Source organism: Ips typographus, linkage group LG14, assembly GCF_016097725.1.
Source record: "Ips typographus isolate SLU linkage group LG14, UJ_Ityp_2.0, whole genome shotgun sequence".
Taxonomy (NCBI): domain Eukaryota; kingdom Metazoa; phylum Arthropoda; class Insecta; order Coleoptera; family Curculionidae; genus Ips; species Ips typographus.
Window position 1 is genome coordinate 798,921 of NC_138435.1, and position 21,965 is coordinate 820,885.

The following is a 21,965-nucleotide window of genomic DNA, read 5'->3' on the forward strand; positions in this document are numbered from 1 at the left end:
GCCCTCTAGCGGCCAAACCGACTAACCTATCAACCCAAAAAGGGATATGTTTAGAAAGCTCATTTCATTGGCTGTCCATTGACGTATAAAACTTCACCAAAAGTAGTGCAATTAAGCGAGTTTTTGAGGATTAAACAAAAGGATGCACCAAAAAAGTGATAAAAAATTGGTCAATTTTGACGCCCTCTAGCGGCCAAACCGACTAACCTGTCAACCAAAATAGGGATATGTTTAGAAAGCTCATTTCATTGGCTGTCCTTTGACGTATAAAACTTTACCAAAAGTAGTGCATTAAGCAGGTTTTTGAGGATTAAACAAAAGGATGCACCAAAATACCGTCAAAATTGACATACTTGTAATTTCCAGATCATCCCCAAAACCGTGACAGGGGGGGCAAAATGGATGTGATATAGGGTGTCTCAGATTAGCGGCTGGAGTATATTGGTTCATTCCTTAACAGTTTAGAGAACGGATAAGTAGGCAATACAGAATCCTAAACTTTCCGCAACTGTGCGATATGAAATAGACCAATCACAGGCAATATAGGGACATCTTATTCACTTTTGCTGTACAATATACAATATAAAAGAAAGTAAATAAATTCCAACTAAATTTTATTAATAATCAACAAAAGGTTATACAACGCCCTTATAAAATAGTCAACAGTTTAACAATAAAATATTTAACTAGTAAACCTAATAATATAAATAATAATTATATTAGTTATATAATAAACACACAAACAACGGAATTACAACAATTTACAAATAGGGGCGATTTATAGCTCAATGGTAAGTTTATTGCCTACATTCCTAGTTTGTGATTGGCCAAAAAAATTCACAAACAGTGTTGTGATTTACCACAAGGATAACAGTTTGACAATAGGGCCAAACAAACGTCAGTGTTGCCAAGTTATGGCTGTAAGCAGGTCATTCCACAACAAAATTCTTTCCTTATATTTATAGTACCTATATTTGTGCCAAGAATTTAACCTTTTCTCAGTCTAGATAATGAAAGAGTAGTTACACAATGGTTTGGCAACACTGTTACGCACACATACAAAAGAAGGTTTCTACCGCTTCAGTCTTTAACTAAAAAAAAAGTGTATAAGCGGTAAAAACCTCCTGAAGAGTATTAATTAACCTGTCAATGTCGTCGAAAATCGGTGACGCCAAACGGTGCCAACACCTTTTGGTACTTCAACAGTCTGGTCTGGGTCTTGGCTTTTTCCAGTATCTCTTTGGTTTTATCGTCGTCAAAGAACGTCCCCTTTCTGATGCTCAGCTCCAGCTCTTCCAGTTTGGCGCTCTTTTTCACAGGCTGAAGCGGTTCATACTTGGGCGGTTTCTCGATCTTCAATTCCTTGCACTTTTTCCGAATATCCTGCCGCAGCTTGATCACCTTGGACTCCTCTTTCAGAATCTTCTCTTCCATGCGTTCCTTCATGCGTTTCTTCTCCTCTTCTTCGCGCAGACGTCGTTGCTCTTCCAGATAGACTAGGGGATCGACCACTGGTTGACGTTGCGGTCTGAAAACGTCACGTGGTGGACTGGCCTCTTTGGCTTTCATTTCGAATTGTGGCTTCTTCTTGACGCGTTCCTTGATCAGAGGCTCGGGCTCGTCAAAGGTGCGTCGCTTAATGACAATGTCCTCGTCTTTAATCACGCGCGGTTTAGGTTTAGGTGGGGGAGGGGGACTGGGGGTGAGTTCGCGTCTGCGTCGTGCAGGTGGGAGGTCCTCTTCAGTGGATTCGAATTTCAGTTGACCCTCCTCGGTTATTGTGGACTCGCCTGGCAAGAACATGGGCTGAGTTTCTTCTTCTCCCATCACAAGGCCAGGAATAAGGGTGGGTTGTCCGTCCACTAGGGCTGTAATTCCTGGGGTGTATTCGGAGCTTCCGTCTTCGTTTTCCACGGTCTGGCCTGGGACAAATATCTCGTTTTCATCAGTTTTGACCAGTTGTCCTGGCACAAAACACGAACGACCTTCCGGGATATTAACGCGGGCGCCTGATACTTGGAGCATCTCCTCCATTTCTCCTGACTCTAGGTTTTTGATAACTTGAGGGATTTCCAGCATTGTTGGTAGCTGATTTAGCACCTCATCACCTCCGTTCAAAAGTTTCTGGTTTACATTGCGGGTTTTTTCCATGTCGTCCACTTCCATTGGGATGTCTTCGCTTTCTACAGTTTCCTCTACCTGTTCCACGATTAGTTTGGTGTCGTCTTCGAACTTATCCCAATCCATGTTTTCTAAACAACCATTCAGCATGGCCTTCCAATCGGTGTTCTCTTCTCCTTTCACCTTCTTTTTGCGTTTGTTTGCTAGACGCATCATTTCTAACTCCCATTCCTCCACTCCGGACTCTTTAGCTTCAAACAGTTTGGCTATGGAGAAGGTTTCCTTGCCGTGATGGTGCTCTTGTTCTGTGACTTCTTTAGTCCATCCCGAGCCTCTGTAAAGACTTGAGTGGCTTTCATTGAATGGAGCCACTGGAACTGTGATTTTAAGACCGTTTCCTAATTTCACTAAGATTTTTTCACTTCTCTGCGCTATGGTGATGTCGACAATGTCCTTGTCTTTGACCGCTTTTTCCATTTGATAGGGTAAGACCAAGTGGCATCCCTTATCAATTATTTCGTACAAATAGTGCTGACCCCGTCCCTTGGGTTTGCGTGCTAAAATCCCTTTAAGCATTGAATGTCCTTCGATGTTGTCATCCAGAAAGGGTTCAACATAACGTTGTCCTTCGTGCATTTTAATCTTCTTTTTGATAACTGGAGTGCCTTTGCCTCTTCTTTTTTTCTCTGCGAGTTTTTCATCGTGCGGCTTTAGCACAGGGATGTAATGTTCGATTCTAGCGCCCAAAACGTTCTCTCCTGTTATGATTTTTCTTCTTAAAGCATCTTTAGGCGATAGTGGTTTCAACAAAGGCAGGTAGTAGTTCCTTTGGAATAGTTTGCTGGCCCTTGTAATTTTACACAAAGATATTTTTACGTTAATCGGCATTCTATTTGGAAATTGTTGACGTTGCAAAACTTAAAACTGGACTGTCCTAAAATTTGGGGGGGGCTGGCTAGTAGACAGGTTTCCAGACTCGATGACGTCGAATCCCCACCGTGTCGAAGGTGTTACGGTATTGGTAGGTATCCGACCAATAGAATTGTCCGGTTCCGTACTCTTTGGTTAGGTACTTCTTGTAGTCAACCTCAAAGAATTGACCTTTTTTGATGCTCTGTTCTAGTTCTTCCAGTTTGGTGCTCTTCCTCACCGGTTCTAACGGTTCATACTTTGGTGCTGGTGGAATCCGGTCCTTCAACTGTCTAACCTTGAGTTTAATATCCTGTCTTTGTTTGTCCACTCTAGCTTCCTCTTTTCCGGATTTCTCCTTGAACGCCTCCACTCGTTCCTTCTCCTGCAGCAGAAAGTCTTTTTCGAACGTTGGCGTTTGCAAATCGAAAATTTTCGTCTCGATCACCGCACTCCTTGGTCGCTGATGCACGTTACTAGACTCGTCGATTTTGACAGACAATTGTTTAGCAGCGCGCACTCGATGTTTCAAACCCATTTTGTAGCTTCAAACTAGCGTCAAAGACCTCTCCGAACCGAAATGAGTCCTCTAGGTCGCTAGGGGGCGTGGCCTCCAGCCGCAACCAATTACAACCAAGATTCGTTGCGTGCCTAACCTTTACTGGATGTTTTCCATTCGTTTGCCAATTTTATTTTTATGGGCCAACTGTAATTTGATACGAATGAATGCCCTTAAAGGTCACCAGTACAAAACGTAACAGTTTATACACGCTTCTAAGGTGACAAGTGACATTTGACAATTAAATTAGAAAGAGTAATGTCTGCTTTATACCTCTCAATTAACAATTAAACTAAAATTAATTTATCAAAGCTGAAAGTGAACTTACAAGCGAGCCCATTTATACTTTCAATTTACACTAAACTAAAATTAATTTTAAATTAAAGTTCGGCTTAATTCGTTTAAATTCGTTGACTTTCGGAACTATCACTGTCATACTTGTCATCACTCATGATGTAAATTGCTGTCTTCTGTCAGTCTGTGAAGCATCATAATCCTAACAAATGTTGGTTCCTGGTGTGTATATTTTTTTGATTCATTAAATTCTTGCAAAAATTTAAAAAATGGATGAAGAGGTGTATTTTGGATTGATTCTCCTTGCTGCAGTAGTAGGCATAAACACGCGTAATGACGATGACAATAGAAACGTCAACGTCAAAACAGTCATTTATTTTTCTAATTATTAATTTGTAGTGTAAACCTAAACAAGATTTCTTAGTTTAAATATAAATTTTAGTGGAAATTTAAATTTAATTTAATTCTTAAATGGGAGGTATAAAGCAGGCATAATGCTCACTACACATTTGTGTAAATCCCAGCACTGTGATTGGTCGAGAAAGGCAGCAAGCTGAAGCAAGGCAAGCTGTTCTCTGCATTGCTCTGATTAACTCAGACGACTCTAACAAATTCAAAGAATCAATTTTCATTCAAAACAGAGAAGGACTAGCATCAAGTTGGTAAACAAAATGGCGGCTCTGTAAGCATTGGGGGTAAGAATTTAAAAATCTGATCACCTACTCTACCTCTACAGTTTAGTGTAATAAAAAAAATAAAAAACCCTTTTTAGTTTAATTATATTTATTTATTTTTCTTAAATAACAAAGTATGGACCTTATTTACGAGTACACCGGTTTCCAAACCCGATGACGTCGAATCCCTACCGTATCAAAGGTGTTACTGTATTGGAAAGTGTCCGACCAATAGAATTGCCCGCTACGATACTCTTTGGTTAGGTATTTCTTGTAGTCCACGTCAAAAAATTGTCCTTTTTTAATACTTTGCTCTAGTTCCTCCAGTTTGGCACTTTTCTTGACTGGATCTAAAGGTTGGTATTTAGGTGGTGGAGGGATTTTCTCCTTGAGTTGCTTGACTTTCAACTTGATATCGCGTCTCTGTTTATCCACTCTGGCTTCCTCTTTCCCCGATTTTTCCTTAAAAGCCTCCACTCTCTCCTTCTCTTGCTCCAGTGTGTCTTTTTCAAAGGTGGGAGTGTGAAATTCGAAGATTTTTGATTCGATCGGTTCAAGCTTTACAGTTGGAGTGTTGACGGTGGTTGGGGTTTTCAGGGATGGAGGGGGTTTGGTGCTGCGCACTCGATGTTTAGGCCCGCTATCCTCGATTTTACTAAAATCTCGTTTAGGTCGTTCGTAGGTCAGTTCGGGTCTTTTCGGTTTTGGTGGGGGTTTCAGTTCAATTTCTTCCTCTTCACTGTTTTGTTCCTCTTCCAGCTCGACTTCCTCCACTTCCTCCGGTGGAGGGGAGGGAGAGCGTGGTAGTATGTCGTCGTCAGTCACTCCAAATTGTAGTTCGCCAGTTTCGGTAATCACCGATTCTCCAGGTAGAAACATTGATTTGTCTGGGTCGTTACCCATAACGAGGCCAGGAATTAAAGTGGGTTCGTCGTCTAGAAGCACCGTGAAACCTGGAGTGTACTCCTTTTCTCCTGACTCATTCAAAATGGTCTGTCCAGGTACAAAAATGTCTCCCTGCTCTGACGATACCATTTGTCCAGGCACGAAACGATCGGAACCTTCGGAAAGACTGACTCGAGCACCTGAAACCTGAGCAATCTCAGTAAGCTCACTTTGAGTCTGAATTACTTTAAGAATTTCAGGAATCTCAGGCATTCTAGGCAGTAAAGCAAGCACTTCCTCTCCAGCTTCCTTGAGCTTTTCAGTGACGTCACACGTTTTATCTATGTCATCTAAAACCATGCTGATTGGTTCATCTTCTATTGGTTCCTGGGCTTCCTCCACTATGACCTTTGATTCCTCTTCGAAAGCATCCCAATCCATGTTGTTGGTAGTAGCAGCCAGCATTTCTTTCCAGTCTTTAGAGTCCTCCCCTCGCATCTTCTTTTTGCGCTTATTAGCCATGCGCATCATTTCCAACTCCCACTCCTCAATTCCCGCCTCTTTGGCTTCAAACAGTTGAGCTATGGAAAAGGTTTCTCTTCCGTGATGATGGTATTCTTCCACTTCTTTTTTAGTCCAACCCTCACCACGGTACAAAGGCCCTCTACCGTCATAAGGGCATAAAGGCATGACAACTTTAGTCCCGTCACGCATTTTAACGATAATTTTTTCGTGTCGTTGCGCTATAACAATATCCACGATATCCTTATCTCTTATTGCTCGTTCCATTTGGTGCGTGAGCACTAAAGTGCAATTTTTTTCGGGAATAAAGTAGGTATAGCACTGGCCGCGCCCTTTCGACTTCCTTATAATCAAATTCTCAAGTCTGGCATGGTTGTCCATCATCGAGTCGAAAAAAGGACTGACATACTTCATGGAGTCTTTTTTGCGCTGTCTCTTTTTCCCTTTACCTTTTTGCATGTGTCGTCTTCGTTGCACTCGAGCTGCGTGCTCCTCCAGAACGGGAATCCAATGTTCGATCGCCTTGGCCAGGACATCTTTACCTGTTACCAGCAATTTGTTGTGGTTACAATTAGTTTTCGAATTGACATTTAATACTTACCAGTGATGATGTGTCTGCGTAGGGCGTCTTTGGGAGACAAAGGTTTGAGCAAGGGCAGATAGAAGTTACGTTGAAACAAACGACTTTGTCTTGTGATGTTGCACAATTGGATCATAACATTGAAAGGCATTTTGGCGGTTTTTGCAAGGAAAAGAGGTCAGCAGCGTAGTTCGGGCACGACTGACCCCAAATCCAATTATTCAGGATGGGTGGGGCATCCTATTTTTATGGGTAACTTAATGTCTCGTTGACATTTTCGCATTGAATGTTTGTTTAATTGATTCGAGATCGAAAGGGACTTGGAGTGTGACTCAATGCGGTTTGGGAGCCAAATTTGTTAGATCATTACAGCTCAAGAACTTTTGACGCTATTTTTATTAGATGCCTGCACATAACAGCATTGATGCTCACTTTTATACACTTACAGGCTAACCTGAGGGTTTTACAACTTACCTAAAAGTCCAGTATAACGCACTTAGATGAAACACTATCCCATGGGTAGACTGATTCATAGTAGGGCCCTGGAATTTAGCACAGTCAGCACTCAAGTTTCAACTCAACGCACAAAAATAACAGAAATATTTTAAAAATTCAAACCACATTTGACAACAACACACATAACATAACCTAAAAACAGGACAAAGACAGCGAATCACTGAAAGTAACCTAGGAAAAAGAGAGACAGAGAGCAAAAACGATGGTTAGACAGCTGTCAAGTACGGCTGTATTCTTTTCAGACTGTGGAGTAGGTCAGATAATGCGCCAAAAAAGGATGAACGGTGATTTTTGTCACTCCGGTTTCACTACTTAACCTCAAATTTTCGGTTATTAACAATTTGTTCGGTAAAGTTGTTATTGTTCTGTATTTTTACGCGATTATTCCTACAATTTGAGTTTGTGTGGGTTATTTATGGTTGTTTAAGATGCCTAGACGTCTGAGCCCAGTCTGTAGGACCCAAAAAAGCTCTAAACGCAACAAAAATAGAATTCAAAACAGCAGTAAGTTATTTAGTTAGTTTTTTTGTACAAAGTGACCATTTGTGTGCATTGTTGCAAAAGTAGTGTATTTCTACCTACCTAATATCAGTAAAATAGCCTGGCAATTCTGCATTAAACTTAACTATTAATTTCCATATTGTAGTAGAATACTTGGCAACACGGTTACCAAGCATAGGGTGTCTCAAAAAAAGTGTCTTGTTGACTGGTTTCTTCCACTCTAACAATCAGTATATACAGGGTGTCGCAAAAACAATGCGGTTCGGGAGCCAAATTTGTTAGATCATTACAGCTCAAGAACTTTTGACTCTATTTTTATTAGATGCCTGTACATAACAGCATTGATGCTCACTTTTATACACTTACAGGCTAACCTGAGGGTTTTACAACTTACCCAAAAGTCCAGTATAACACACTGAAATGAAACACTATCCCATGGGTAGATCTGGTTCATTGTAGGGCCCTGGAATTTAGCACAGTCAGCACTCTGCAAGCAATATTTTGGAAGTTTCAACTCAACCCACAAAAATTCAAACCACATTTGACAACAAAACACATAACATAACCTAAAAACAGGACAAAGACAGAGAATCAATGAAAGTAACCTAAGAAAAAGAGAGATAGAGAGCAAACACGATTGTTAGACAGCTGTCAAGTACGGCTGTATTCGTTTCAGACTGTGGAGTAGGTCAGACAACGCGCCAAAAAAGGATGAACGGTGATTTTTGTCACTCCGGTTTCACTACTTAACCTCAAATTTTCGGTTATTAACAATTTGTTCGGTAAAGTTGTTATTGTTCTGTATTTTTACGCGATTATTCCTACAATTTGAGTTTGTGTGGGTTATTTATGGTTGTTTAAGATGCCTAGACGTCTGAGCCCAGTCTGTAGGACCCAAAAAAGCTCTAAACGCAACAAAAATAGGATTCAAAACAGCAGTAAGTTTTTTTAGTTAGTTTTTTGGTACAAAGTGACCATTTGTGTGCATTGTTGCTAAAGTATTTTATTTCAACCCTGCTTTACCTACCTAATACCAGTAAAATAGCCTGGCAATTCTGCATTAAACTTAACTAATCCCATACTGTAGTAGAATACTTGGCACCAAGCATAGGGTGTCTCAAAAAAAGTGTCTTGTTGACTGGTTTCTTCCACTCTAAACAATCAGTATATACAGGGTGTCGCAAAAACAAACACACCCACCCGGAAACTTCATTGAGCAGTTATTTACGGGCGCGCAAAATGCCAGGCGGCCAGTAGGTGAAGAGCCGTCGCGCGTGCCGGAATTTGCTCCCGTCGACCTCGTCCAGTATTTTTAGCATTAAGAATGGTGAATTACGTGTTGTCGTTTTGTAAAATTACGGGCGCCAGTCGAATTTTCGCGCGTAATTTTTACCTGCCCCTACTGAAACCCTTAACGCCCAAAGAGGCCTTAAGAACGTTCAGGATCACTGGAAAATGGCTGTTGGGGTCCAAGTACCAGCACTACATTCCGGTGCTGCGTAACCACAAACAGAAACGGTCGAAAAAGTGCAAAAACTACGGTAGTAAAGAGCATGAAAGAGTGGAGGATTACAAGTACATGACTCCAACTTTTGACCCAGAAAACGAGGGACAAAAGCGCTTAAAAGGGATTTTGGACAGCAAAAAAGGGGATGGAAGACGATTTGTCTATACTGTGGCTGACAAAAAGTACAATATAGTTTTTGAATCAGCGTTCGAACTAGCATTAAGGGACGGAGACATAATCGATGTGCTCGTTAGCCAAAAAAACGACAAAATCCTGGTTAAAACCAAAGATTGCCGGAAAGTCCCCCTAGAAATTCAACCATACGAAGACCAAGACCAGCAGTTATATTCTGGGGAAGGTGCAACAACAAAAAAAGAAGAAACAACCCATCATCATGGAAAGTACACTATGAGTTTAGCAAAAATGTTTGAAGACAAGGAGGAAGAAGAGGAGAAGTGGGAGGAAGAAATGAAGAAAATCTTGAAACGTGGCAAGAAAAAAAGACTGGAAAGCACTAGAGCTTTTAAGGAAGTGATGAAACAGATATTGCGCAAATTTGACTGGACTAAATTCGAAGAAGATGCGAAAAAAGTGGTGGAAACAATCCAGGAACCTGTGGAAGAACAACCAATCCGGATGGAGGTTAATGATCTTGAAGGCACCAAACACGTCGAGGAAACTTTCCAGAACAATCCAGACTTACTGCCCCAACTACCTACGATCCAAGACATCCCTGAAATCCTACAAAGTTTAAGTACAGCAACATTGGCCGAATTAAACAATGTCAAGGGCGCAGAAGTAACCTTGAATTCAGGCAAAAAATGTTTCGTCACAGGACAAATGGTGCAAACCGAAGACGGTGAAGTGTTCGTTCCGGGACAAACTGTCGATAACCATTACTGTCCGGGTTTTACGATCAACGTCGATAACAGCCCAGCTTTAGTAAACGGTTTGATTTTGGGAGATCAAGACCAGGAACCCATGTTTCTTCCCAGCCAATCCGCGATCACTTCCGGTGGTCAGCTGACCTTTACTCCAACCACCCCAGAACCGGAAGTGCAGCCAAGCCGAAAGCTGCTACGTATAATCAGCATGGTACCGGAAGAAGACCAAAACGATCAAGAGGAAGTGAAAGAAGTGATTGAGGATGCTATTAAGGAAAGCGGATTGAGTCATTTGGATAACGTGGAGATTATCGTTGATTCCGGACCTTTAAGTTCTTCAGACAGAACTAGTTCTGAGGAGGAAGAGGAGGATTGGCCTGTTAAGGTAAAAACAGTCTACTGTGTGTAAAAATTATTATTAAAATTTACTTTTTCTTCCAGGAAAGACAGGAAATAGACTTGAAACTCCCAGACGATGGAATGAACGACTTGGTTACCAGTTTAGAGGAAAAGAAAATCCAGTTAAAGAAAAAACTGGACGATTTAAGAAAATTCAGTGTACACAGTGATACGTCACCCATAGTGACGTATGTGGACGATCATGAAGCTCTAAAAGCAGCAGCGGAAATAACAGAGGACAATGAAACTATTAATAACCTAGCCGAGGTCCTTATTGCGATAACCAGAAGAACGTGGACGTTCAAAGATCGGAATAAGATCAAAACGGAAAATGTCAATTGTGACGTCACCGTGGATTTTAGTCAGTACGACGTCAAATTCAATCAGTGTTCGACTAAATTGAAAGTGTTGTTTAAAACCGCTTTGGTTGTCGCGAATGACGTGTACAAAAACCAGCCCAAAGATCAGGTGTTGGCTATGCAGTCTGTGGTTGAAATAGTCCGGGACCAACTGAAAAAAGACCCGGAACTAGTGCGGGAGCTTGTGCACTTACTTAAAAGTCCAGTGGATCGGTTGCAAGTGTGCGATTGCGTGTTAAAACAATTGACTCAAGACATTTCAAACTCCAAAATTATGTGCCTTAAAAAGTTAACCAGTCCCGGTTTGAGCTGGGAAGAGTGTATAAAAATTGTGGATAAAATGGTGGAGAAAAGTTCCGTTTTTAGTGTTGCCTTCAACAAACTCACGAGTCTTGAAGAATTGCTGTCAAAACTACGGGAACAAATTAAAAAGCGTGAAAACCTAGTCAAAGACGATGGAAAAGCTTTGGAAGTCCTGCAGGACAGTGTGACAGCAGCTGTTGACAGTGTGATGGCTGTCAATCTACAGGACTACCTCCAAACCACTGACAGTCTACAGGAACTGGTTGAGGATGCTGTAGGACTAGCCACAGCCCTTGGACTGCCTAAAGTAGTGGAAGACTTGTCCAGGCTGGTAAATTTCAGTGATGGCAGCTTGGACATTCTGAAACGTACCCTACTAATCAGACAGTTAAGCCTGAAAGACCACTCCCTTAAACGGGGCTGGAAAAACACAGACTCATCCAAAATCCACCAGTTAGTGCGCGAAAGCGCCAGTCTAATGTCTGAAAAGTCTTCAGTGGAAAATTCCAGACAAATTCCGTACGACATCCTGAAAAATCGTAACGTGCTAGCTTTGGAGGACTTTCTAATACGAAAAATGCGTCTAGATGGTGCGGTTTTGGTGTCGAGAGGTCAAATCCAGCTCGTTGTGCCCGAAAGTGCCACTAGACAGGTGCTGGCAGGTCGGGTACCGTACGTTTCGATCGACGAAAGTGGCGTAAACAGTTTAAAACCTTTGCACTTGATGACAAACAAACACATGGACTATCTGAAAGGAGCCAGGGAACGGTCCAGATCAATTGATTTGGATAAGAAGGACTATTTACGACCTAAAAATCACGTAAGTTGATTATCCAGTAAAAACATACAAAACCTTGATGATGTATATCCCAGGGATGTGGATAAACATCATCAAGACTTTAAAACAGGAATGTACAATTTCCAGAAAATGTTCGGTAATTTTCCGGAAAAATAGGAATGTCCTAAAAAAATCAAAAACTGTTTTCTTGACAATTATCAAAAGGGTCCCCCAACCAAATTGTCAGAATCAAATAGTTTTGAATTAACAGTTTTTTTTCTGAAAAAATATTTTTAAATTAACGATACAAACATGACGTCAAGTGTCACTTGTCATTTTTTAAGGGTGCCACGCACTGAAAACTGTAAAAAGTACCATTTTTTAGGTTATGTCCGAAACGGTACCAATTTTGGCAAAACGGACCCAAAATTCGTGTTTTTCAGACCAAAATTAGTCAAAATGACCACTTTGACAGTTGAAATCCAATATGGCGGCTGTCAGTATAGTAGGCCAGAAAAATCAGGCATTTTAAGCACAATTTTGGTGCACTTTAACAAAAAATCGCTAATAACTCGCTTATTTGAAACATTCTGTATTTAGACGCTGAATAACAAAAGAAAGCTAATGAACGGGGCTATCACGTGACGTTGAGCGGGCTGCGCTAGGTTGGGCCGTTTGGCCGCTAGAGGGCGTCAAAGTTGACTAAACTTTTTTACAGTTTTTACTAAATATCTCGGGAACGGTTTAGGTTAGAGGTTTGAATTTTTTTTAAAAGTGGTCCCCCCACCAAATTGTCAGAATCAAATAATTTTGAATTTAACAGTTTTTTTTCTGAAGAAATACTTTTAAATTAACGGTACAAACGTGACGTCAAGTGTGAATTGTTAAAAATGTCATTTTTTAAGGGTGCCACGCCCTGAAAACTGTCAAAAATTACAAAAAAAACATTTTTTAGGTTATGTCCGAAACGGTGCCAATTTGTTTTTTACATTTTTGTACTATTAACTTAAAGATTGAAAAAATTCACTTGAAATTTCTTGACAATTCTAGTTTTTAATTTTTCAAAGTCAAACGGTACGTGGTACCAAAAAAATGTATAGAACGTGAAAGTTGCAACCCATCGAGGTGCGTAAAGTAGTAAAAATTTCCGACCTCTAACCTGAAACGTTCCTGAAATATTGAGCAAAAAACGAGAGTCAACTTTGACGCTCTCTAGCGGCTAAACGGGGTAACTTAGCCGTGCCTGCTCAACGTCACGTGATAGCCCCATTAATTATCTTTCTTTTGTTATACGCTGGTTTTATACAGAGTGTTTCAAATAAGCGAGTTATGGACGATTTTCTGGAAAAGTGCATGAAAATTTAATCTAAATTACGGATTTTTGGACCTGCTATACTAACGGCGACCATTTTGGATTTTCCTTAATCAAAGTGATTTTTTTAACTAATTTGAACCTGAGGAACACAAATCTGACGTCCGTTTTGCTCTAACTGGCACAGTTTCGGAGATGACCTTGAAATTATGTCAATTTTGACATTTTAGGGTGTGGCACCCTTGCAAAATGACATTTTGACAAATGACACTTTCCGTCATTGTTGTATTGTTAACCTGAAGGTATTTAAGCAGTTGAGGTTAATTTTGAAAATAAAAAAAATTCTGAAAAAAATCAGGTGAAAATTCTTGACAATTCTAGTTTTTAATTTTTCAAGGTAAAGCGGTGCGTGGTACCAAAAAAGTGTATAGAAGGTAAAAGTTGCATCCCATCGAGGTAATTTGTGGTAAAAATTTCAGACCTCTAACCTGAAACGTTCCTGAGATATTGAGCAAAAAACGAGAGTCAACTTTGACGCTCTCTAGCGGCTAAACGGGGCAACTTAGCCGTGCCCGCTTAGCGTCACGTGATAGCCCCATTAATTAGCTTTCTTTTGTTATACGCTGGTTTTATACAGAGTGTTTAAAATAAGCGAGTTATAGACGATTTTCTGGAAAAGTGCACCAAAATTTCGCTCAAATTGGGAATTTTTGCTTTCTAGGAGGGTGGTCAAAGTAAGGCTGCTAGAGCAAAAACAATTGAATATCGATACAAACATTTTACATCAAGTAGGCCTAGATGATTAATGTAGATTCCAAAAATCAAATAAAAAATTATAAGTTTGGTTTGTTGCTCAAATTTGGGACACCCTGTATACTGATACTGACAACTATATGGTGGTTCACCCTGTATACCACATATAGGTGTGGTAAATCCAAAAGCGACCATAGGAAAACCGTGTAACGGACAGAGAAACGTAGGTAATTGTATGCGCGGGAGAAAGACAGAAAACGAAAAAAATATCAAGTAGGCCATATTTTCAGTACGCTGTTGCCAAAATCCAATACCCTCGACAAACTTACTTACGGCGTTTGGCAACAGCGCGCTGAAAATATGGCCTACTTGATATTTTTTTCGTTTTCTGTCTTAGTCCCGCGCATGCAATAATGTACGTTTCTCTGTCAGTTACACGGTTTTCCTATGGTCGGTTTTGGATTTACCACACCTGTATAGTAGAAATGTCACGCTACCGAAAGATTGAAGCTTTTATACCGGGAATGTGTTGTCCAGAAGGAATAAATTTATAAATAATATTTTTTCAAAAATTCATGTTAAATTATTAAATTATCTCATTAGAATGCATGAAGTAAATTTCCAAAAATGGAAATGTTTTCTACATATACACAATCAACGCCCCCTGGCGGTCGATAACCTTAAAACATGACACATTACAGTTCTGGAACGATTTATAATGATATTTAGGACGCGTTAATCATCCGGAAGTTAAAAATAACCTGCGGACTCTAGTTGTCGTAATCCAACACGGGTGCATAGTTTCTCTGGATGTTATTTTTGGAAAAACGCCTTTACGGTTTGACTCATTGTGTTTTTGACAGGCCCAACGGCGCTAGGCATCCACCATTTGATCGTTAAAACACTATACTTTTAGGGTCAGTTCGTTAAAAGCCTCGTTTAAGTGGAAAATTGGAAGAGACGCAAACATTTGGCCAGTCTAAACTTAATCAGGCACTGATCCAAGGAATTTGTTTACATTATGCAGGTGAATTGATTTTTTTATAGCGTACAGTACGCGCGTTATCTAAAAATAAATAAATAAACGGAAAACTAGGTCGTTTAATTGCCATAAATGGCGGTAGGAATGTGTTAAGTTTCCTGAGCAGGTTTTTATAATGATTTGGAAGGGTTTGAAATTCCTCAAACTATAATTAAATCAGTGCATTATGATGTAAATTGAACAAACCAAAAATAGAGGGCCAATCAGTAATTGTTGCCACCCAATTGAATCGATGAGCCAATTAATTTAAATTGTTTTAGTTAGTCAGTTACCATCATTAGTTAACGATTAATTGTTTGTAGTAAGGTAAGCCAACTTTGATTTATTTAAGTTAGAGTGACGTCACTGAACTGACAACTTTTCGATTGACAGGAGTAGAAATGCAGGAAACTTTAGTACCGGTCGGTCCGCCGAAAAAACGTAAATCGCCCCGGCCTCGACCAATTGACAATCCCGAGCCCAGCCCTAGCTCGTCTCAAAATGGCCGACCTGTCAATAATACAAACGACGATAAAAAAATACGAATTCCAATGCTGATCAGAGGGTATTTATTTTAAGTGTCTTGAAAACCTTTAAAAACTTAAAACAAATACAGGGTGGGAGTGCACCAAGTTATACCTAAAGAGGCTACTAGGGATGTGTTGACGGGAAAATCGGCATTTTATCTGGTCGACGATAGGGATGGGGTAACTTTATTCCCGGCCAAGCACATTCTGTCGGTACTCAAGTTGGATCAGCCACGTGCGGAGAAAATGGCCGAGTACACGTGTATAGGGGGGCACGAACGGATTTTCAAAGAGTCTAACAAACGTAGAGATGGTTTCGGGTATCGAAGACGTTATATCAGTCCTGAATTGCTCACCAGAGGGATCTACGTAAGTTGATTAAAAATTACAGTAACACCACCTGTAAGGGCTAATATGTTTTAGTGGGTGGAGGTTTGCGTGCGAATTAAGGCCTTAATGACAACTTTTCGTGAATAAATTGATGTTTTTACACTAAAAATACAGGCGGTATTGTTTTTGTTGTTGCAGCCTGACCAACGTAACAAGCCCTGGCTCCAACAGGTGCATAACGGTGGTACTATTCTAAGGTACCATTGTACTAAATTTAGTACTGTCTGCCTGCTAGGAAAACGTCACAGTGACCCTGCTGAAATTACTTTAGTACCAACTATAGTACAAATTGATAGTTGCTTTAGAAATCCGTTTCATGGTACCAGCAGTCTGCGTTCAGATTGGTACCATAGCGGTTACCACGTTTTAAATGGTGGTTTGATTGTAATTCGTGTTTTTGGTGGTTTGGTTCAAATTTTGTAGTAAAAATTACAATTTTTTGGTTGCCATATAGTTAAACTAGCAGAACCCGGTGGGTTCTCCCGTTCTCACTTAAACTGAGTAAGTACCACGTCGCTGGGGAATTGCATTGTCTTTAATAATATACGCGCTACTATTTTAAGTGGTACCGGTTTATTATTATGTTTTCCCAGTACCCACTCGGATTAATGACTTACGTGTAAGTAAAAGGTTGTAAAAATTTCATATCAACCAACTTTTTAAGTGACAAAACAATGAGTCAACCGATACAAATGACTTAAAAATTGTATTTATAGCAAACTGATGGGGAGTTTTACGAAATTGTGACGGACTAGACGACAGGTTAAAGTTCTGATGACTAAACCAAGTAAACACGTAAAAAATGTAATTATTTACTTGGAAATGACCCAAATTGTGTACCGGTGAGACACTTTTCATTGCAACATGCCAAAATACCAATCATCGGGATGATTTTCATGTTTTTTTTCTGTTTTTGCCACTTTGAACGCCCCAGATTAGTCACAAATTGCTGATTGTGTTGAATGAGTTTTTGACACTTTACCCACCCTGTATAACCTCTCTTAAACTGTTAAAACAAATAATTTGATTTTTCTTCATAAAACTGTCATTTGAATAATGACGATATGGTGGATAAGTTAGGTTAATGTGCAGTTTTATGGTTTTGTTCAAACAAATGTCTTCATTTTGTTCGATTAATTGATGTTTTATACCAAACACTACTGTGCCAGTGGCACCAAAAATAATGTTGTTCACTAAATGTCTTCTCTGTCAAAAATTCTTAATTTGCAATTTAGATTAATTCGTTTCGACCGAATTTTGCAAATTAAACAATTTCAGATATTTATACGCTTTTCATGTAAATTTTACGGTTGTTCATATACTTCCATGTGGTTAATTAACGAAATGAAAAAACCGGTTTCGACAGATGGCAACCGTAAAACCTACAGAGAGGAAGCAAAACCGAGAGTTTCTCTATTTCGAACCCAGAAATGGATTATTACGCGTTTTGGTTAATTAGTGCGTGGTCAGATGTGCCACAATTCAAATTCAAGTTTTTGCTAACATTGTTCCTAGTTTGTGATTGGTCAATTGGAATCACAAACTATGGTGACTCCAATCAAATCATAACACGATTTAATTAAAATCTAACGAGGTTAGCGTGATTACGATTGCAAAACAACGTGCATAAATCAAATACCTCGATGGTTCTGGTAGTACCAGTTGATACCGTTATGACTAGCGCAAATTGTGTGTGGAATGTTTAGAATCACAGAGGAAAAATATTTACGTAATGATGGTCACGTGGTGTTTTTTTTTGCAGAGTCCAGATGGGCAATATGTTGGTACTGCCCGAGGAAGGGCCATGAGCTCGGGTGCCCTATTCGGGCACCGAATCTGACATGCGCGAGGAAGAGCTAGAGGTCGCCCTTAAGGTTAGTGCAGCAAAAAATCAATTACGGTCCTGTAATAATTATTATGCGCATCAGGTGGTGATTGTGGGCAATGGCGGCGTAGGCAAATCCAGCATGATACAGCGTTATTGCAAGGGCACCTTTACCAAAGACTATAAAAAAACGATCGGCGTCGATTTTCTGGAACGTCAAATCGAGTAAGTTTTATTTGAAAATTAATGCCAGGACCGTAACGACGTTGCTTTCCTAATAGGGTGGACGGAGAGGATGTACGGTTAATGTTATGGGACACGGCGGGTCAAGAAGAGTTTGACGCCATTACCAAAGCCTACTACAGGGGGGCGCAAGCCTGCGTCCTTGCTTTTTCCACCACCGATAGGGACTCTTTCGAAGCTGCACATTCATGGAAATTAAAAGTCTGCTCTCTTTCTGCTTTAAATAGTTTATACAGAAACGGTAATTTCAGGTCGAGAATGAATGCGGTGAAATCCCTACAGTTATAGTGCAAAACAAGATCGATTTGATCGATCAAAGCGTGGTTAATCCGTAAGTATTAACCTCCTCGATATTCTGTCATTTGTCACTTTTTCTTGCAGGGAAGAAGCCGACCTACTGGCACGCGCTTTAGGTTGTCGTCTAGTACGCACATCTGTCAAAGATGACGTCAACGTCACGGCCGTATTTCGTCACTTGGCTCAACGGTGTTTGGACGAGCTGCGCGATCCACGTGACGAAGATACCGGTCCGTTTTCCGGGGATTTTTTCACAATCAGACAACCCGCAATGCATCACAACGCCCTCAATATCAGTGAGTGTTTCCCCCCCCCCTAAAGCCCCGAAAACCCCAACTCTTTGTCTTTCAGGCCCTAATCAAATAGCAACCAAAAACGGAACGATCGTGCTGAAACCGCACAAACACCCAAAAAGGAAGAAAAACGTGATTAAACACGCCTGCAGGATACTCTAGCTCAAAAGCCCTTATCCAACGTCCCTATGTAATCAAAACCAAAAAGACATTTTTAAACTTTTAGTACTTTTTGCCATGTATTTAGATAAGGCCAAATGGTGAAGTGCAAAAACACTTTGTATTATATATTTATAATGTACTTTAAAAATACAAAATGATGTGTAGTGTACTTATTAGTTTTATTTGAAAAAAGGGCTACATTTTAGTTTGAATACAGTTAAAATATGATCCCCACCCCCTCTAAGGGCTACAACTAAATGCAACACAGTCCCCGCCTTCAACTTGTAACTCCCTATCGTTTTATCATCCTTCAACTGTTTACCTTGAAAAACTAGACGTTGCTGTTGAGGGGGAATTCCCTCTTTCTCCTCCAGTTTCTCTTTAAGAGCTAAAAAGTTCAATTTACCTCCTCCAGTTAACAGAAAACTGGATTTAAGTACCTAAAATCTTATCCGAAGGTTCCACATCGATCATCCGTTCATCTCCAGTTAGGGTGACCACTTTAACGATCATTGATCATTTGTGGCCCTTTTTTGTTCTAGCTACTGGGAATTTAATACAAAATTTTGACCACTGTCATCAGTCAGTTTTGACGTTTTTGGTCGAGTAAAGTAACGCAAAATTCCTGTCTGATGATCATACAAATTAAGCCCTTAAAGGGTAAGTCCCACCAATCATTCACTCCCCTACTGATTAACATAAAAGCTTTAAAAGGGCAGGTTCAACAAATTGAAGTGGACCCAACCGATCTGATTGAAACAGTCAAAGGGAAAATCGAAGAGATTGAAGGCACCCCCGCCAATCAGCAACGTTTAATCCACGAAGGAAAAGCCTTGAAAAATGGACGCACCCTCGAAAACTACCATCTGAAAAACATGGCCCTGATGCATTTAGTTAAAGCCCTTCGCAGTAAATAGCCCTTTATTAATTCAAACATGATTTGGTTACTAATTTTCCTTCTGTACTACTATTATTACTCTTATGAGAGAACATGGTTAGGCCCCAAAAAGAAACGTTTAGAATGCAACTTTTACAATAATAATTTCAATAAAAACAGTGGTTAGAACGTAACTGGTGTTTAAAAACTTACCTTGACTGACTGTAGAAGTGTATTTTGTTCACCATTCAAGTTATTTCAAGTTAAAACCGGTTAAAAAAACATGTTTGCCGCAAAATGGCGACTGCGGTCGGACACGACTGTCAAATTTATTAGGTTAAGACATACATTCTACTTCTTTTACTCCAGAAAATTTCAGATTGACGTTTTTTTGACAGTTGTGAACCTCACATTTGACAGTAATTATAATTGTTTACAATTAGTTGAACTTATGAAATTAGAATATATAATTCAACTGCTTTGAGGGAAAATTTTAGTGCTAATCAATTAACCAGCAAAAACAACCAATTTTTTGATAATAATACACAATATATAGTATGGAAAATAGTGAACACCACAACCATTAACTGATGCGTAGGGCAGAAAGAGAGAACCACCTGTAATAAGGTAAAAAGTTGCTTTATAGCTTTTTGTAGGTGGAATGACTGGTGAAAACGGCCCTAAAACATGTTTATAAGAAAGTTGAGTGAAAATAAATGCTTATTCCAACTTTTAACTAGCTGCTCCAAGAATAACGTGGTCGTGACGTCATAGAGTGTGCCTCGCAGTAAATATGGCAGACATCTGTCAGTCAACTTTTTCTCTAGTTTTCACTGATTTTCACCTTTTTGCATGCATTTAGCAATATGTCATAAACATATTATAGTAAAAACGCGGTCATTGAGCAAGTTTTCGTGCTGTTCTGTTAATAAATAGGCAAAAGTGAGAAAATTCAAATTAAAAGACTACCTACATGTGTAATGAGATGTATGAGCGTGCGTGATATAGCATTTTTAGCCTTAAATTCAAGTATTTAATAAATAACGGGGCGGAATGCATTTTGCTTCAGTTACTGTCAAAATGTGGTTCGGAAAAGTTGCGGTGTTCGTTTGTGTCGTGTTTACTAGTGGATACTGTGAAATGAACAGCTCTAGTGGTATTAATTTAGTGCAACGTGCCCTTAATCAGTGCCTACAATCAAAAGAAAGGTTGGTCACGCGACAACATATAAACTTTCTAATAAAAGTGTCATGTGACTGAACTAAAGAACCTTTACTTTTAGTTTTTCCTGCTTCTCAGAGACAGCAGCTCGAGCTTTAGAAAAGGCAATGGACCGGAACGTTCCACTGATTGACGGAATGAGTTTGGTATGGAACAACGAAACGGTCAGCCGTCGAAAAGCAAGGTTATTAGGTAATCACATCAAATATTGGAGTAGTTCAGAGCAGGTCGGAGTAGGACATTGTTGTAGGTTACGATCGTTTCGTTGACAGTGTTGAGGACTTTTTCAAGACGCATATTATCACTTTGGAACTGGGCGGGGCCAGGAATATGGCCAGAGGTGATAGTGGAGGGGGCGATGAAAGCCTGGGAGGTTTTGGCAGTTTCAACACCAAAGACATGAAGAAGGAACAGAAATATGTCAACTACGCATTTATGGTTCTGTTGGGTATGATCACGTGACATAGTGCTCGCTCCAACAAAAAAATTGTCAAAATGTTTTAGGTATTTTCGGTTTGACCGGACCGTTGGTGATGAAAGTGTTGGCCTTAATGGCCGCCAAGGCTATTTTAGCGGCCAAGGCCGCGTTGATTATAGTAGGATCTGTGGCCTTGAAAAAATTATTCGAAAAGGATCACACTAGTGAACCGGCCGTTAAGGTTCACACCATTAATCACGACGATGATGAACACGATCGGATTTTCAAATACGCCCAGTATTACAACAATCCTTACAAAGGCTACTATGATGAGTACAACAAAAATGGTGGTTTGACAGCTAGGTGATTGATGGTCACTTATTTGTTTATTTTCTAGTTAATTTATTATAGTTGTTTAGTTTTAATACTTACAATAAGCTTTGTGAAACCATACCCTTTAACAATAACTGTTTGTTTTATTTGTAAATGATACCTGGGGTCGTCACGTGACCCTGTTTCACAATCGTACAACAAAAACATCCCTATTATCGCCCAGCCCTAGCATCTGTGACAGCGGCAGCCATATTGGTTTTTGTTTATTTACAAAAGGACGTCAATAACCTTAATTTTACTCAAAAAAAGTCCCTTAAAAAGTAGTAAAAAGCCTCAAAAAATACCCCAAAGTGTTCTGGAGTGCTACTGACGTCTTTTTCAGTGCTTAAAGGTTAGGTTTTCCAAATCCCTTAAATCAGTGTAGTTGGAACAGTTTGGGATGCTTTCCTGTCTCAGGTTAGTTCAATTTGATGAGTTTTGCTAAAATCTCTACATTTTTCAC

General features: G+C 39.8%; 6 protein-coding genes and 1 long non-coding RNA gene across 9 annotated transcripts; 4 read left to right on the forward strand and 3 right to left on the reverse strand.

Annotated features, from left to right (window-relative positions):
* Positions 1–601: 601 nt before the first annotated feature.
* LOC145737899 (uncharacterized) lies at positions 602–6,702 on the reverse strand. Its single transcript, XM_081992739.1, has 4 exons — positions 6,566–6,702; positions 4,706–6,506; positions 3,136–3,575; positions 602–3,038 (listed from the first exon to the last, which is right to left on the reverse strand). The coding sequence occupies exons 1-4, from the start codon at positions 6,693–6,695 to the stop codon at positions 1,147–1,149; spliced, it is 4,263 nt and encodes a 1,420-aa protein (XP_081848865.1). The 5' UTR covers positions 6,696–6,702; the 3' UTR covers positions 602–1,146.
* On the reverse strand, positions 6,617–8,138 carry LOC145737695 (uncharacterized). The gene is made up of 3 exons (XR_014180450.1): positions 7,956–8,138; positions 7,019–7,086; positions 6,617–6,950 (listed from the first exon to the last, which is right to left on the reverse strand). It is a non-coding gene; the product is annotated as an uncharacterized LOC145737695 (long non-coding RNA).
* Positions 8,139–8,776: 638 nt separating this feature from the next.
* LOC145737680 (uncharacterized) lies at positions 8,777–17,844 on the forward strand. 2 transcript variants are annotated; one of them, XM_081992481.1, is made up of 4 exons: positions 8,786–10,337; positions 10,394–11,833; positions 17,557–17,668; positions 17,723–17,844. In XM_081992481.1, exons 1-3 carry the CDS (start codon positions 8,886–8,888, stop codon positions 17,632–17,634), a joined length of 2,970 nt encoding a protein of 989 aa, XP_081848607.1. In that variant the 5' UTR covers positions 8,786–8,885; the 3' UTR covers positions 17,635–17,668; positions 17,723–17,844. The 2 variants fall into 2 exon arrangements, with proteins under 2 accessions (XP_081848608.1, XP_081848607.1); XM_081992482.1 differs by lacking the exons at positions 17,557–17,668; positions 17,723–17,844 and adding an exon at positions 15,271–15,421 and having other exon boundaries at positions 8,777–10,337.
* Rab23 (RAS oncogene family member Rab23) lies at positions 17,636–18,614 on the forward strand. Its single transcript, XM_081992740.1, has 6 exons — positions 17,636–17,668; positions 17,723–17,844; positions 17,901–18,063; positions 18,114–18,193; positions 18,244–18,455; positions 18,511–18,614. Exons 1-6 carry the CDS (start codon positions 17,636–17,638, stop codon positions 18,612–18,614), a joined length of 714 nt encoding a protein of 237 aa, XP_081848866.1.
* A 160-nt stretch (positions 18,615–18,774) lies between these two features.
* LOC145737694 (ubiquitin-like protein NEDD8) lies at positions 18,775–19,240 on the reverse strand. 2 transcript variants are annotated; one of them, XM_081992504.1, is made up of 2 exons: positions 19,055–19,240; positions 18,775–18,993 (listed from the first exon to the last, which is right to left on the reverse strand). In XM_081992504.1, the coding sequence occupies exons 1-2, from the start codon at positions 19,125–19,127 to the stop codon at positions 18,794–18,796; spliced, it is 273 nt and encodes a 90-aa protein (XP_081848630.1). In that variant the 5' UTR covers positions 19,128–19,240; the 3' UTR covers positions 18,775–18,793. The 2 variants fall into 2 exon arrangements, with proteins under 2 accessions (XP_081848630.1, XP_081848629.1); XM_081992503.1 differs by having other exon boundaries at positions 18,775–19,002; positions 19,055–19,215.
* LOC145737696 (ubiquitin-like) lies at positions 19,139–19,685 on the forward strand. The gene is made up of 2 exons (XM_081992507.1): positions 19,139–19,274; positions 19,329–19,685. The coding sequence occupies exons 1-2, from the start codon at positions 19,247–19,249 to the stop codon at positions 19,529–19,531; spliced, it is 231 nt and encodes a 76-aa protein (XP_081848633.1). The 5' UTR covers positions 19,139–19,246; the 3' UTR covers positions 19,532–19,685.
* A 561-nt stretch (positions 19,686–20,246) lies between these two features.
* Osi21 (Osiris 21) lies at positions 20,247–21,595 on the forward strand. The gene is made up of 4 exons (XM_081992491.1): positions 20,247–20,699; positions 20,774–20,904; positions 20,963–21,160; positions 21,217–21,595. Exons 1-4 carry the CDS (start codon positions 20,545–20,547, stop codon positions 21,495–21,497), a joined length of 765 nt encoding a protein of 254 aa, XP_081848617.1. The 5' UTR covers positions 20,247–20,544; the 3' UTR covers positions 21,498–21,595.
* The last annotated feature ends 370 nt before the right edge of the window (positions 21,596–21,965 follow it).